We start from the raw sequence: 13,724 nt of genomic DNA, 5'->3' as shown, positions 1-13,724 counted from the left end.
AGGGCTATGAGGTTTCGTGAAAAGTTGGTAATTATCATACCGATTGACGGCTTCTTATTATTATTACAGCTTTTAAACGCTATTATACTCTTTGCTAGATGCGACTTATAATGACATCGCGACGCAATACGTCATACTCAATCGGTAAAGCAGGTTATCGCTCATACTGAACACACGAACATAGATCTTAAGGTGACGAACCTTTTCTTACCCTGACTGTACATATTCTTTTAGTGTAAAACTGTTTAACAATAATGATATCTTTATTAATTCTGACCTTCCCTAAATTCGTAGATAGGTGTCATTCCATTTCCCTAATTATATGACTTCGCATTAAAGAAATTAATTCCAAATGACTCTTAATAACACGGGATGAACGTGAAAAAATCGAGGTAAATAGACTTATCTGGACAGTTTGAATTGACTGTTATCAATAAATATAGACAAAACAAAACTACATATTAAATAAAAATACCAAACTTATTTTAAGATATTTTATTGAGTATACTTTGAAGATTATTAATAAAAATGAGATATAACAAAAAGATCCTTAAACATAAAAAAAATACTAAACGCTATTGATGTATATAGGAGAATCAATATCATTGGAATAATTTATATTATTTTGTCGGTGGATTCGAGCATTACATTTAAAATATATATATATGTATAAGTATTAAAATAACCTTCTTCATAAATTTACAGTACAGTTGCAATATTGTGACTGAATAGTTGATGTGTAAAAAAAATAGAGAAAAGCGATACAAGGTAAAATCAGTGACGCGAGGTAGCCACGAGACAAGATCCTTTACAGAGATCTATAAAATTACGTATAATTTAATTTGGACATTCATCGTCCAATTGTTAATTACTATAAGAGTATATTAATCAAATAAACAACTTACACAATACGAAATAGTGCTGTGTAACAATTTAATATTCCATGATTAGACGGATAGCTTATATTAATATACTATTCTAATATATCAGGAAGCATTACAGTTTTTGTAAACATAATCATAGCCATATTGACATTAGCAAAAACATAATTTGAACACCACAAACTCACGACAACACTTAGCTTAACAGGACATCGGTTTAATATAGAACGATAGTTTAGTTGTTTCGACAATATATACGATGATGTATGGAACTGAGCAATTTATCATCATTAAGTTTTTTTCAAAAGTACAAAAGACCTACCAGGTACTTATTTATAAACACAAAATGAGAATTTTATACAATGACCGCTTTCGTAAACTCCTGTGATATAAAATACAAGTTTAGACAATATGTGATATCGTACATTAAAAGTAAATCAATTATATGTATTAGCTGCACCGTTATAACGTTAATACAACAAAAACTTCGTCAGATATCAACTAAACTATTGGTTTTTAGTAAACCCATATAACGTGATTGAATTGCTTTCTACTCTTTTTAAGTCCATGTGTCATTTAAACGAATCAATTGATTGTTTAGGTCCATTTTTATTGGTCGACGGGTGACGTATTCGTGGTGCAATTGATTGGACGATTTAGATAAAGCATGACATAAAACCCACAGATGACGAACTTAATTATTTTATAAACGTCACAGTGAGATTTATAGATTTCTTTAAAAATATATTTTTATGATTCGACCAATGAAAATGAGCATTTACATGGACAGATAAGACTCGATGATTATTCGAACGACATGAGATTAGCTGGAAGTGGTTTCACCATTTTGTACGTGACGTCATTAATTTTTTCAACCCATTGCTTTGCTGTTGATTCACATCCCGTCCTGTAGTAAAATATTTTATTTTAAAACACTTATTATGAGTATATTTAAAAAAATGTAAATACAATACGAAAATAACGGATAAATAAGGAGATTTTTCTTTGCCGAATCATTATTATTACAAATTTTAACCTTGTCTTAAAATGTTATAATTTTACCATATGTTAACAAGAGAACATACACTAAGAATATTTTCATGGAACCAACCAGTAACAAAACAAAACAAAAAATATAGTCTCTGGATTTTAAAAGTATCCATGATATCAGATGAAAACGATGAGAAAATAAAAATTTAAAAAAAATTGCTAAATTTCGAGAAATAGAAAACCAGTTTACGATACGATAATACTAACACAAAACAATCAACAAGTTATAAATGCTTATTAAATAAATAACAATACTAACTTAAACTTATAGATGGTACCGACGTGGTGGTCGATCAACTGGAAAGCGTCTGAAGCCTCCCCCTCCAGCCACACGGCGCGCCAGCCGTCGTGCAGCGGTAGCACCTTGCAACGTTCCTTACTGAAGTCGCTTCTGGCTGTCCTGTAGACCATAGCCATAATTCTAAATTGTTTTATTTGAATATACTATCAAAACAGTCATGCTACAAGATGCGTTTAAATTTACAACTACCACTAGAATTGAAGTTTTAAGAGAAAATAATTGATATGAGTTGACATTATTTCTGATTAATGATGATAATCTGATTAGGCCGCAAATCTAACTCGACAGCAAAAAGTTTAGAGATCAGCTTCAGCTTTGCGGACCTTCCGAGGCAAAGAATTGAAAAAAAAACTGACTTTTAGAATCTCGGCTGCTACTGAGAATATTTGCACTGACTTCGATCTGCGGTTTTAAGCGCCAGCCACGACGCGATACTATTGATACTTTCAACACATAATATTAATCTAAGCTTAATATAAATAACATCGAATACTTACCCTTTAAAAGTTTTAGAGCCATAAAAGACCAGAATGTTGCTGGACAATTGTAGCCAGTAGCGCTGCCACGAAGACAACGATATCTTCCTGCCATCTTTGATTATCGTTTTTCTTCTAACGTAGCTTTGAAAATCACACTCCGTCGGATTTATTATTGACAGCACATCACTGTAACACAACAAAATATATTTTGAATTGTAAAACACCATGTAGAAAGAGAATTCTTAATTTAAATCTGATCAATATAGTAAAATCATCGCACGAACTTGTTAAAGGGCTATTTCTTTCTACAGACTTAGCATCTTAACTTTAAGTATTGAGAGTGGGCTTGTTCATATTCAAAAAAATATGTCATAGACGTATGATGTTATTCTAAAATATAAATAGTCTAAGGTACCCATTTTCTTGATGATTAATATGAATCTAAAATTTGACGAGTACCTTTATTCGGAGGAAATGCTAATATTTTTACTCAAAAAAGAAATTCAATAGTGGTTGATAAAAGAGTGGGTTACATATGCTTTTAGCATACATGCTAACAAAAATGTGCTAATGCCCAGAATTCGTACAATGCAAAATGACTATACAGATTGAATATAACGAATTGAACATTGATGATACATAAAATGACCAGAAACCTTCACGAAATTTATATATAATGGTACATATATACATACGTTTACAATAACAGCTCTAAAATGTTTAACCTGTATGGTAATGATTGTGACATCTTAGCACCAGAGACGGAACTGGGAGATTCCAAGAGCGTGTCGTCCAAAAGATTCACTGAACCGGCCGGCGTTTTCTCATCCTTGTCTTCACTGTGACTCTTGCCAAATATACTATAATAACGAGACATTCATATTATCTCCTCAATTTAGTAAACAAATTCTAATATAACAAAAAAAAATCAAAATTTCTACAAACTAAATTTAATGCGATTCGCTTCGACTTAATATGACCAGTTTTTTTATCAATATGGGCGAATATTTGATTATTTCATATTTCAAAAGATTGCAATAAATCACCAACAGTTAACAGATAGCAAATTATATTTGTATAAACGTCCTGCCTGGACACTGAGAACCAACAGCTGAACTTAATCCATGAGTTATAATCTAACCTATTCTCACTGACTGAAACAAAACATACAATCTAATCAATTAGCTGAAATCAAAACACTGGACATTCATTTCGAAAGCAGTGTTAGCTTTCAGTGCTTCTTCAGACGGTTATTGAAAAGTTTGTTAAAAGAAGGTTTTATGCAAAAATACAAAGAATTATGCAAATGACAACTATTCACGTTTTTCTGTGTGTGACTGTGTGTGTATCTATATGCACTTGATATGAACTAATAAGATAATAAAAATTGCCTTCTGCACGACAATATCATCTGTCTTTCATTTTATTATCATTTAGTTTTTGTTACACACAAGGACGGACGCCATGGGTTTTTTACAAACCAATCACTCCATATGTTATTAGATAGTTATCTGACAATGTATGCATTGCATTAATCGGTGAAGAAGTCGATTAAATCAATATAATACAAAATAAATATGACTCATTTTAAATAGAGAAAATGACAGTCAATATCTCCATAACGCGTACTGTTAGCATGCTCTGTGTTGCAAACAATCAACATTAAGCTGTTCCAAACTAATTTGTACAAAACATTCAACGATTAAAATTAATTTATTGTTTACAATAAATTATATAATTTTACATAAATATGATAAAATACATACATATTGCGTAATATTTTTAAGAAAGAAATAAATGAAACATTGATATCATTCATCAGAATTATTTGTTTACATTTTGTACAAATTATTTCAAATCGATCAAGTATTAAGGTGAAAGTAAATTTACAGTGAAAGTGAGCAGGACGACGTACTAACATGCATTTGTTTGAGTAGCCACTAAACTATTGAAAAATTATAGATCGCAGAAAGCACACGTGTGTAAAGCGAACATTGTTTATTGTAATATCACCCGATAATAAAATCAAACAGTTAAACAATCCTCCATATAGAATAAATCTGACATTAATTAACAAACACTTAGACAGCTTTCTAAATTAATGAAATTATATCGATCACCGATATGTAAAATGTATCATTTGAAAGGGGAATTGGTTTCAAGGGTTTTGTTGTGACATCGATGAAGTTTAATTAACATATCGAGCAATATTAAGGCGATAATTAAACGAAAATAACATTAGCCACAACAAGCAGGTGCACAATATGGTTATGGCCTTATTCACAAGACATAATCAATCATACCTTATTTACATTGCGTTAAAACGTTTACGCCCATCAATTCTTCATAATAACGAATAAGATTCCAAATGACTAAATCAACACGATATATTTACATACTCGTTTTATAAGTAATATATATATATTATATTTTCTATGAATTCGTTATTTATTGAAATTTTATTAAACTAAACGAAGCTAAAAACTATTTAATAAAAGCAAAATATAACTATAAAGATATATAATTCCTAAACGAGGAAATTTTTAACTATTTATAATATTTACGTGAGAGCAATTAGAAAATAAACAATAATGCTATCATGTGACGTAACTCGCCCCTTTTATTTATAACATTTATTCGTGAATATTGTACAAAAAATATGTCGGTCTGTTTTAAGTGAACAAAAGAACCGTGTACCTTCGGAATGAATTAACTTAATATTATTAATTGAACTATTTAAAAACTAGTTGTCGCCGGCCACTTCCCCTGACTGCTGTGAGGGGACCAGGTGTTTGGTATAAAATAGTAGCCTATGTCCTCCCTTGGGGATTAAGCTTGGTTCATTTCAAATTCATTTTAGCGGTTTGACCGTTACGGCGTAACAGACAGACAGCGTTACTTATGCTTTTATAATATTAGTATCGAAGTATATATATAAAAAAAATTTACGGTAAAATATAACACTAAACTTATGTTATAACCGTCGCATTAAAAATATACATACTCGATAGTTATTATATTATCCGTTAAAACTCCATTCGTCTTTTAATAGTCTACGTATTAAAATAAATAAAATCAAATATATTTATTGTTAATGATAATTAAAACAATACTAGGTATCCGTTACATCATACAACATCGCTACGGAAATTTATTTTTAATAGTTGAATTGTTTTCAAGCTGATATTCGTTCGCGGTTCTTGTTAATAACCCATGCATGTTTTACTTTTCATTAAAATACCTTCCTCATATCACGTAACGCGCATTAAGCATGCATTTACTATTAATTTATATATTTATATATATATATATTATCTAAATACAACAAAATGCAAGCCGTCATTCAATTAACCGTTAGGAATTGAGTACACTCACCCCACACCGAAATTGACCTTGTGAAAATTTCTTGGTAAGCTCGCGCTTCGAAACCTATGATTCGATTGCCAGTGTGAAATATCTCTATATATGTGTACGGATTTTTCTAAATTAATGCTATCCCGCTTAAACAATATCCTGTTTATTTCCTCTTTGAAACCCAAAAGTAATTCATTGTATCGTATTGAATATAAATTTAAGTGAGACAGCATTTATGTTATATTTATAAAAAACGCACACACCATAAAAGCAAATTTATTATATTCTATTAAATTACGCTATGTGCTGTTAGTCAATAATAATTCTGTCTGTATAGCGTACAATAATGATTATGTCTCGGTTTTATAACCACACAAATATCGAGTTCATGCGTTGACAAATAATGATGAGAATCGAGTCGGACCCATCGATAACATCATGAAGTACCTAAAGGGAAAAAGTTTGAAATGAAATGTTTTAATAGAAGCGAGAGTTATACAGTAGACTGCCTGACGGAACACAAAGATTCCCGAATATTCGCTGATCCTTATATTATCAATCTAAACGAAGTCTCTCAATCGTGTTATATTAATCGTTTATTCTCATACGAAATTACTTATTACTTTTAATCAGACTTAGAACTTTTTGACATATCTTTTAAATTCCAAGTAGTCGACTGTATAAAATATACCAGGATAACAGAAATACCAATGACCATTCACGCAGAACATTACAAAAATATATTTAAAAAATCAAAATTATAATTCAGAGTTTAATAGTGGACGAGTTAACGAGAAATAAAAAAAAATTAATTATAAAGAGGAGAAAAATAAAGAACGTAATGTTTTTGCAGATTTTTCTCCGAATTCCAATTTTAAACAAATCCCTTTTAACCTATTAATTAAAAACTTATTGAATGTTTGTTTAATTGTTTTTCATAGCATATTATATTTGATTAGTATAGTTGAAGACATATCTCATGAAACTAGGACGTAGCCCTAAGATACCAAACGTGTAAACAAAGTTAACTACTATTTTATCGCTCGTGTCGCATTTGGTACGTAAGCAAATAATCATAAGCATTTCTTAACGGTCTTCAACAGTTGCATTGATATTTAAAAAATACATCATTTAAATATGGAATTGGTTCTTGTTTTTTTTTAATTGATGAAATGTTTATAAATTGATCTTGATCATTGCACAACTTACTAATATTAAAATTTTAAGTTTATGTTTTATAACATTTTAATCCCATTTCTCAAAAGTTTTATTTTATTATAAATATAGATATTCATATGTTTTTATTTAATTATAAAAAACTGATAATAAATAATTGATTTGAGTTATTAACTCGTGTACATAAATATCAAGATAATACTTACTTAGAACCGAGCGAACGACATTTCCTATGAGTTGGTATGAATTTAGTTTGGCTGTACGAGCCTTGGATTCTCAGTGAACCTGAACCGAGGCGATGCGATGGCGACAAGGTGAAGGGCGTCGAAGAACCTTGGACTTGGACTTCCTTAACCGACTCCTTAGAGCCGACGCAGCTACCGATCGGGGACGGGGGCTCCAATTTAAGTGACAATCTGTATACAATAACGTACGATATAACAAATAATATAAATAGTACTTCTGTACATATTATATATGCATTCTAACTTACTTATATTGATCGTCTTCCAAAAATTTCTGCAGCTCTTCGATGTAACGCACGCTGTTTAGATAATTAGCGACGTGAGGAAGTGGTTGTATGTCATATTCGGAAGTCTGATAACGTTCCAGTGCTTTCAAAACAACTGTCATTTTGGCGACGCGATGAGGAGAACCGGATCCCACGGGATGTGCCATGTCTATATAAACTAAGTCGGTGAGAAATATACCTGGAAACCGTAATAAAACTATGTTTACACAAAACGACAACATTAGCAATTTTAGTTAGGAATGTTAACTAGAATTCTGTGCTGTATGTTCCGCCATATTTATATTATACGTGTTTTTGGTTGTATAATATGAAACCAGAGTAATAAGTACTGTTTGTATTGTTTGCTGGATAAAATATCGCTTTACAATCCCTTTTTCTTCCGGTTAACATTTAATAAAGTGATGAACAAATAAATATGTGGTTGTTACTTTATGTAGATAATATTAATTTCAGACTAAAATAAAAAAAAATGCATAATAACAGACACACATATTTTAACCGAACAATTTCTGTTTTGAGCAATTATTAAGGAATAATAGAATTAATAATAGAACGCGCGTTATACAATAATAAATAAATACAATATTTTGCATATATTATATTTTAAACTTTCGAATCCGTCAGATTTTATCCTGTACCGACATTTCTTTTTAGGTTTTGTATTCTGATTAAGCAGATAGATTACTAGCTTACTTAACGTTTGATTGATTCATCATACAAATTTTCACCCTGAGGTATGATTTCCGCGATACAGACTCAAACTATCACCATACGAAATTTCATCTAAATCGGTTCAGCGTGAAGAAGTAACAGACCAAGTTACTTTTGGCATTTATAATATTATTATAGATTCAATTTAATGCAATTAGATTATAGTTAAGTTCACGTGGATCTTGTGACTTAACTCAGTGAAAGTATATTAATATAAAAACGAATACCGGATATTCGACGAGACCTTAGACCGATTAGGTATATTTAATTCGTCCAAACAATTCGGTCCTTATTTGTCCAATCATGATGTTCGAAATACTTTTCTCTGTTCTACGATTGGTTAACTTTTGTAATAAAACTACATCATAATTTACATTTGAATTAATACAATCATAGCAGGTATATTATAGTCGTACGATGAAATATATTATAAAAAAAAAAGTTGTATTTACATATAACTTTTAACATCAAAATATCCTTCTCTCTAAAGCAATCGCAGATTGATAACCCGTCGAGTATCATTAGTAATCAACATTCGGCCGGATAAAAAGTACAATGACAAATATGCATAGAATCTTCGTTGCAACCGTAATGACCTTTTACAAATTAAACAAAATTGTGAACCTCAATGCTTTTCGGTCTATCGGGCTGTTATCTTTTTTTTATCTCTAATACACATTCTATTTACTTGGACTACAGCAACCTCGATAAGGGATGCTATTTATGATTAATGTATGTGTAAATATATTTATAAACTAACATGATTACAATAATAATTAGTTTATTTATCGTTTCCGGTACATGAGAAAAAATATTTATTATATCAATGCGATAAAAACGCTTCATAATCAATGTTATAATTAATTAATTTAAAACAAACAACACTACATAGTGAATATATATTTTTTTATAAATATAATCTTTTGTATGACCACCATGTAGTAAAACATAACATTAACTATACTAGTTTTTTAGAGGTGACTATAGATATTTGTAAATTGTACAACATTTCCATCTATTGTTCAAATTCAACGTCTGAGTAGAGCTGGTTTAAGCATTCTTTTTGTAAATAAAAAAAAAACATTTCATAGAAACCCGCCATCTTAAATTTAAATTGTATCATACCTTTGAATGGTTTATGATATATTCCTAAAAATATAAACAAACATCCTTTTTATGCCACAGTATTAATGCTAAATTTATTTAATGTGTATTTTACTTCTTTAAAAGAGAAAATACTGGACGAATTCTATTTAACCTTTTATTGTAATTTACAAAACAATATTGGCATGTAGTCAATCTAAAATAAAATAATAAATTACAGTAGATCGGCTAATCATATTAACGTATATTAATAATGGTGAAATTAATATTTTATTAAACTATGTTTTTGTATAAGGTCTGCTTAGGAATAGTGTAAGCCTTAATGCAAAATAATGCAAGTCACAGAGTCACTATAATAAATTAATTATTAACAGCTAGCTAGCAAAAGAGAAATATTAGAAAAACAATAATAATGTTTTAAGATGCATTCGCATCATATTTCGTTTGGTTAAGCAATTTCTAATAGAGCTAAGCATAACTCTACTTATAAGGTGTGGCGGTGTTCTGTAGATATTAATGTCATAGTAGACAACATTTGTAATTTAAGATTTGTTTATCGAAATTGATTAGGTTTAGAATGTTGCGCTCAATATCAACTATTTACATCTACAATGATTAATTTATACGGCATATACTCCGAAATCCAATTTTTTTATTTATCTTCAAAAGTGTTTAATTAGTGTAATAGAGGCTAATTAGTTTTAAGTAATCATTGAATGCTCAAAATTCCAAGTAAATACATTATGGTATTCAAAAATATCTGCAATCTACAAATTATTTTCTTGATATTGTTATAATTAATTTATCTGCTTATCACAAATACATGCAAATTCAATTAATTGCTAATAAATGATAGCTTACCAAGGTAAGGTATGCATGGTAGAGCAATAGACCGCATGTACTCTCGGAGAGCTGTCCAGTTATCCTTCTCACCAAATAACTCTGCGAGCTTGTCAAATTGTTGCTTATCCTTTTTGGACAAGCAGGACCATGTTTTTGTCAATCTATTAAATATTTAATAAAGCATAAGTTAAAAATAATTATATAATAAAAAAACATATCGAACTGTAGGTAGTAATATGTTTACAAAATATGCATTGGCATATATCTATATACTAACTTATGGAATGTTTCAGTTATAATTCAATCTAAGACAAAGCTATTAATTAAGCTGAAATTTTTTACTATGTGGATTGCCACAGATTGAATTGTAAAGTATAGTAAAGTGTTTCTAGTTATAGTGCATTTAAATACTTTTCTTTTAATCAAAGCCCAAATGCTTACCTGTATATACTAGCACTATGCAAAGCTGAAATTACTGCAAATAGTGAATGGAGATTATTCAAGTCGTATAATTTCTTTGCCACCTTTATAAAGTGAGCCAGCGTCTCTGCTCGAGCCTTTGGTGATTGACCATTGAGTATTTCTTGTACAGTCCAAAAACTCACCTAAAGACATAAATAAGAGTTAAAATCATATAAATTATATAATAACTGTATATGTAGTAAGTGGTTTATTATTTATTTTATGAAAAAACTTAAACTGTGTGTAATATTTATTTTGTTTAGTTTATTTAAGGCCAGTTTCACCTGACCTGATACAATTCAGATTAAATTATCAGAGTTTAATTGGAATGATTATTGGTTGATGACAACTGAAGACCCGATAGATCAAGCATTGTTCAGAATTTTCATATTAAAGACATGGTCATCTGACTATTCCCATCATTTTAAAAACTGGTGTTAAATATTTAAACAGTGTTAAGCATATCTTTATATAGTTAATGCTTTGAGTGTCCATAGTATTGATAAAAAAATGTATAAAGCTGAACATAATAATTACCCTGTTAAATCTTTTAGTGAAAGCGACAACATTTGGAGCCACAGTCAATTTGTTAAGTTTCGTCCAGCCACATGTGGTAAGTTCCTCTGGCTGAATTGATTTAAAACATGGCAAGTCGAGAAGTGATAATTGATTAGCAATATCTTCAGGGGCTATCCGTAACGCTGAGCACACTATTTCATCCCAGGACTGATTGATAGAAGAGGCTGCTGGAAGACTACTCGTCTTATATTGATATATTGGATCATGCTGACGGTTAGCAGCATTATCACCTAGTCTATAACAATTGAATAAATCCATCAGCATTTGAAATTATACATCAGAACTTAATTGAATTATCACTTTGTTGTTTATTATTTGAATAGTTAATATTAATATTTGTAGTTTAACTTGATTATCTCAAATTTAATATTCATTTAGCTTGGCATATGGACCTAAGTTCAATATTGGAATAAATCCAAAATCTATTGGCAGTTGCGACAAATGTTTCAATAAGCTTATATGAATTTACTTATAACAATTTATACATTACAAATTGTAACCTATATATTAACACAACAAATAGCACTTACGCATAGTTATAGTAACAAGCACAGTCATCTTTAGTGTATGTTTCTTCATTGTGAGAGTTTATGGGGGCATTTGAGACTTTCTTACTATTCTGCTTGCATAATGTTTTATCTTCCAGTGGCCAATTTTCTTCATCTTCATGCTATAATAATTATAGAGGATATCTTGTATATCAAAATAGATTTAGATCTTGAGTAGAACAGAATGTAATGTAGAATATAGGCGTGAGTGCAGTAATTAATCAATACCTCCTAAATTAAAAAGTATGCATCTAATAGAATTTTATCAAATGGAACAATAATTTATCAAATTTAGTAATTGTCGAATACAAAACCCGGTAAACTAAGTACTATATCAAATGAATAAAATTATGAAGCCCATTTTACAGAATAGCAATAACCAAAACATAGAATTAATTTCATACCTCTACAATCCTAAGAACAGCCAGACTATCGCTCAAAATATCCCGTGGCATTTCTGGCAATAAGAATTATAGCACATAACGCAAAATATTTTAAACTTATTAATATTTAATTGAATAATTGTTGCACATTACAAAGATCACATAATATACACTGATATATAACTCAATTGATACATTGAAGGGCTAAATATCCTGTTTACGATAGCAGATAGTCAAAAGTAAACGAAGTGATAATGAATGAGAGAACATTTGTAAAAACACTCCTATAATGACAGCGACATGATTATCACTACAAAATTTATCACATTCACAGCATACTAATTGTCAACTATTTATAGGTACCTATTACTGTAAGTTTAATAAACAGTTTTAAAACGAATAAGGAACAAAACTTATATCCACAAACGGATTTCATAAAATAATGTATTTTTTTATTAAAATCCTTATTGATTATTTAATTAAGCTCAACTTTTTGTAATATAATAGGTAAAGGTTAATTTCAGGTCTTAAATTTTAGTTCATAAAAATTAAATTATAATAGAATAACAAAGTTATTAAGAATTACAGAATGCCAATAATTAAATTAATAAATTAAATCAAACAAGTGTACATATCAATTTGCAAATTAAACTTAAATAGTCCGTTCTGAAATCTGAATTCTGCATTTATTTTTTACAATCGATAATAAAGAATAAGATACTATTTATAATCTGTTACTTTTATTTGTATAACGATTTAAAGAAAGCTATTCATTAACTGGTATAACCGATGTTACTTATTTTTCTATTTAGTAATAATTATTTTAAAATATATCAACTAGAAGCTAATATTTTGTTATTTGTAAAGTTATTTTAGTCGAATGGGCATGGATTAATATCATCTTACAGATTGACGACTATCAAGAATAAATTCGATGTTAAGTAAATATAACTTGGGTATTTAATATGTATGTACGTAATAGCGACGAATACGAAAATTAATTTATAATATTTATTTATATAAGTATATTGACGTTAATTTGTATAAGTACTTGTTCAAATATTATTAGCAAAAGTATGCGTATCTAACAATGACAAGAAAATAGGACTAGTCAGGTCTAATTTGAATTAAAATTAGAATGTTTTCTATACTTTAAAAGATTTCTTTACAGCAAAAGAGCAAGAAAGAATGATTTTACTTTGGAATACGATTCTGTAAATTGAAAAAAGGCTTAACATTGTTACGAAATAATTTTACACAGTCCTAAAATACATACGAGAGTTTATTTTTATTCTAACTAATATACATTACTTACAAGTTT

The 13,724-nt window shown here is 29.4% G+C and overlaps 1 protein-coding gene across 2 annotated transcripts; it reads right to left on the bottom strand.

The window, feature by feature from the left end:
* Nucleotides 1–1,002: 1,002 nt before the first annotated feature.
* Nucleotides 1,003–12,832, bottom strand: LOC113401977 (ras-specific guanine nucleotide-releasing factor RalGPS1). 2 transcript variants are annotated; one of them, XM_026642073.2, is made up of 12 exons: nucleotides 12,425–12,832; nucleotides 12,003–12,142; nucleotides 11,431–11,707; nucleotides 10,873–11,036; nucleotides 10,450–10,592; nucleotides 7,735–7,951; nucleotides 7,448–7,657; nucleotides 6,087–6,140; nucleotides 3,437–3,571; nucleotides 2,730–2,897; nucleotides 2,191–2,331; nucleotides 1,003–1,788 (listed from the first exon to the last, which is right to left on the bottom strand). In XM_026642073.2, exons 1-12 carry the CDS (start codon nucleotides 12,473–12,475, stop codon nucleotides 1,686–1,688), a joined length of 1,803 nt encoding a protein of 600 aa, XP_026497858.1. In that variant the 5' UTR covers nucleotides 12,476–12,832; the 3' UTR covers nucleotides 1,003–1,685. The 2 variants fall into 2 exon arrangements, with proteins under 2 accessions (XP_026497858.1, XP_026497865.1); XM_026642080.2 differs by lacking the exon at nucleotides 6,087–6,140 and having other exon boundaries at nucleotides 12,425–12,831.
* Nucleotides 12,833–13,724: the final 892 nt, after the last annotated feature.

This window comes from Vanessa tameamea, chromosome Z (assembly GCF_037043105.1).
Source record: "Vanessa tameamea isolate UH-Manoa-2023 chromosome Z, ilVanTame1 primary haplotype, whole genome shotgun sequence".
NCBI classification, from domain to species: Eukaryota; Metazoa; Arthropoda; class Insecta; order Lepidoptera; family Nymphalidae; genus Vanessa; species Vanessa tameamea.
Note: the sequence above shows the minus strand (reverse complement) of the source record. Positions and strands in the feature narration are given on the sequence as shown.

Bases quoted from the DNA above. Each gene is read 5' to 3' on its own strand.
- LOC113401977 (XM_026642073.2), bottom strand. From the start codon at position 12,475: ATGCCACGGGATATTTTGAGCGATAGTCTGGCTGTTCTTAGGATTGTA. The intron at 12,143-12,424 runs GTATGAAATTAA...TAATTATTATAG, and splicing joins CTGTTCTTAGGATTGTAGAG to CATGAAGATGAAGAAAATTG. The intron at 10,593-10,872 runs GTAAGCATTTGG...AATATTTAATAG, and splicing joins CATAGTGCTAGTATATACAG to ATTGACAAAAACATGGTCCT.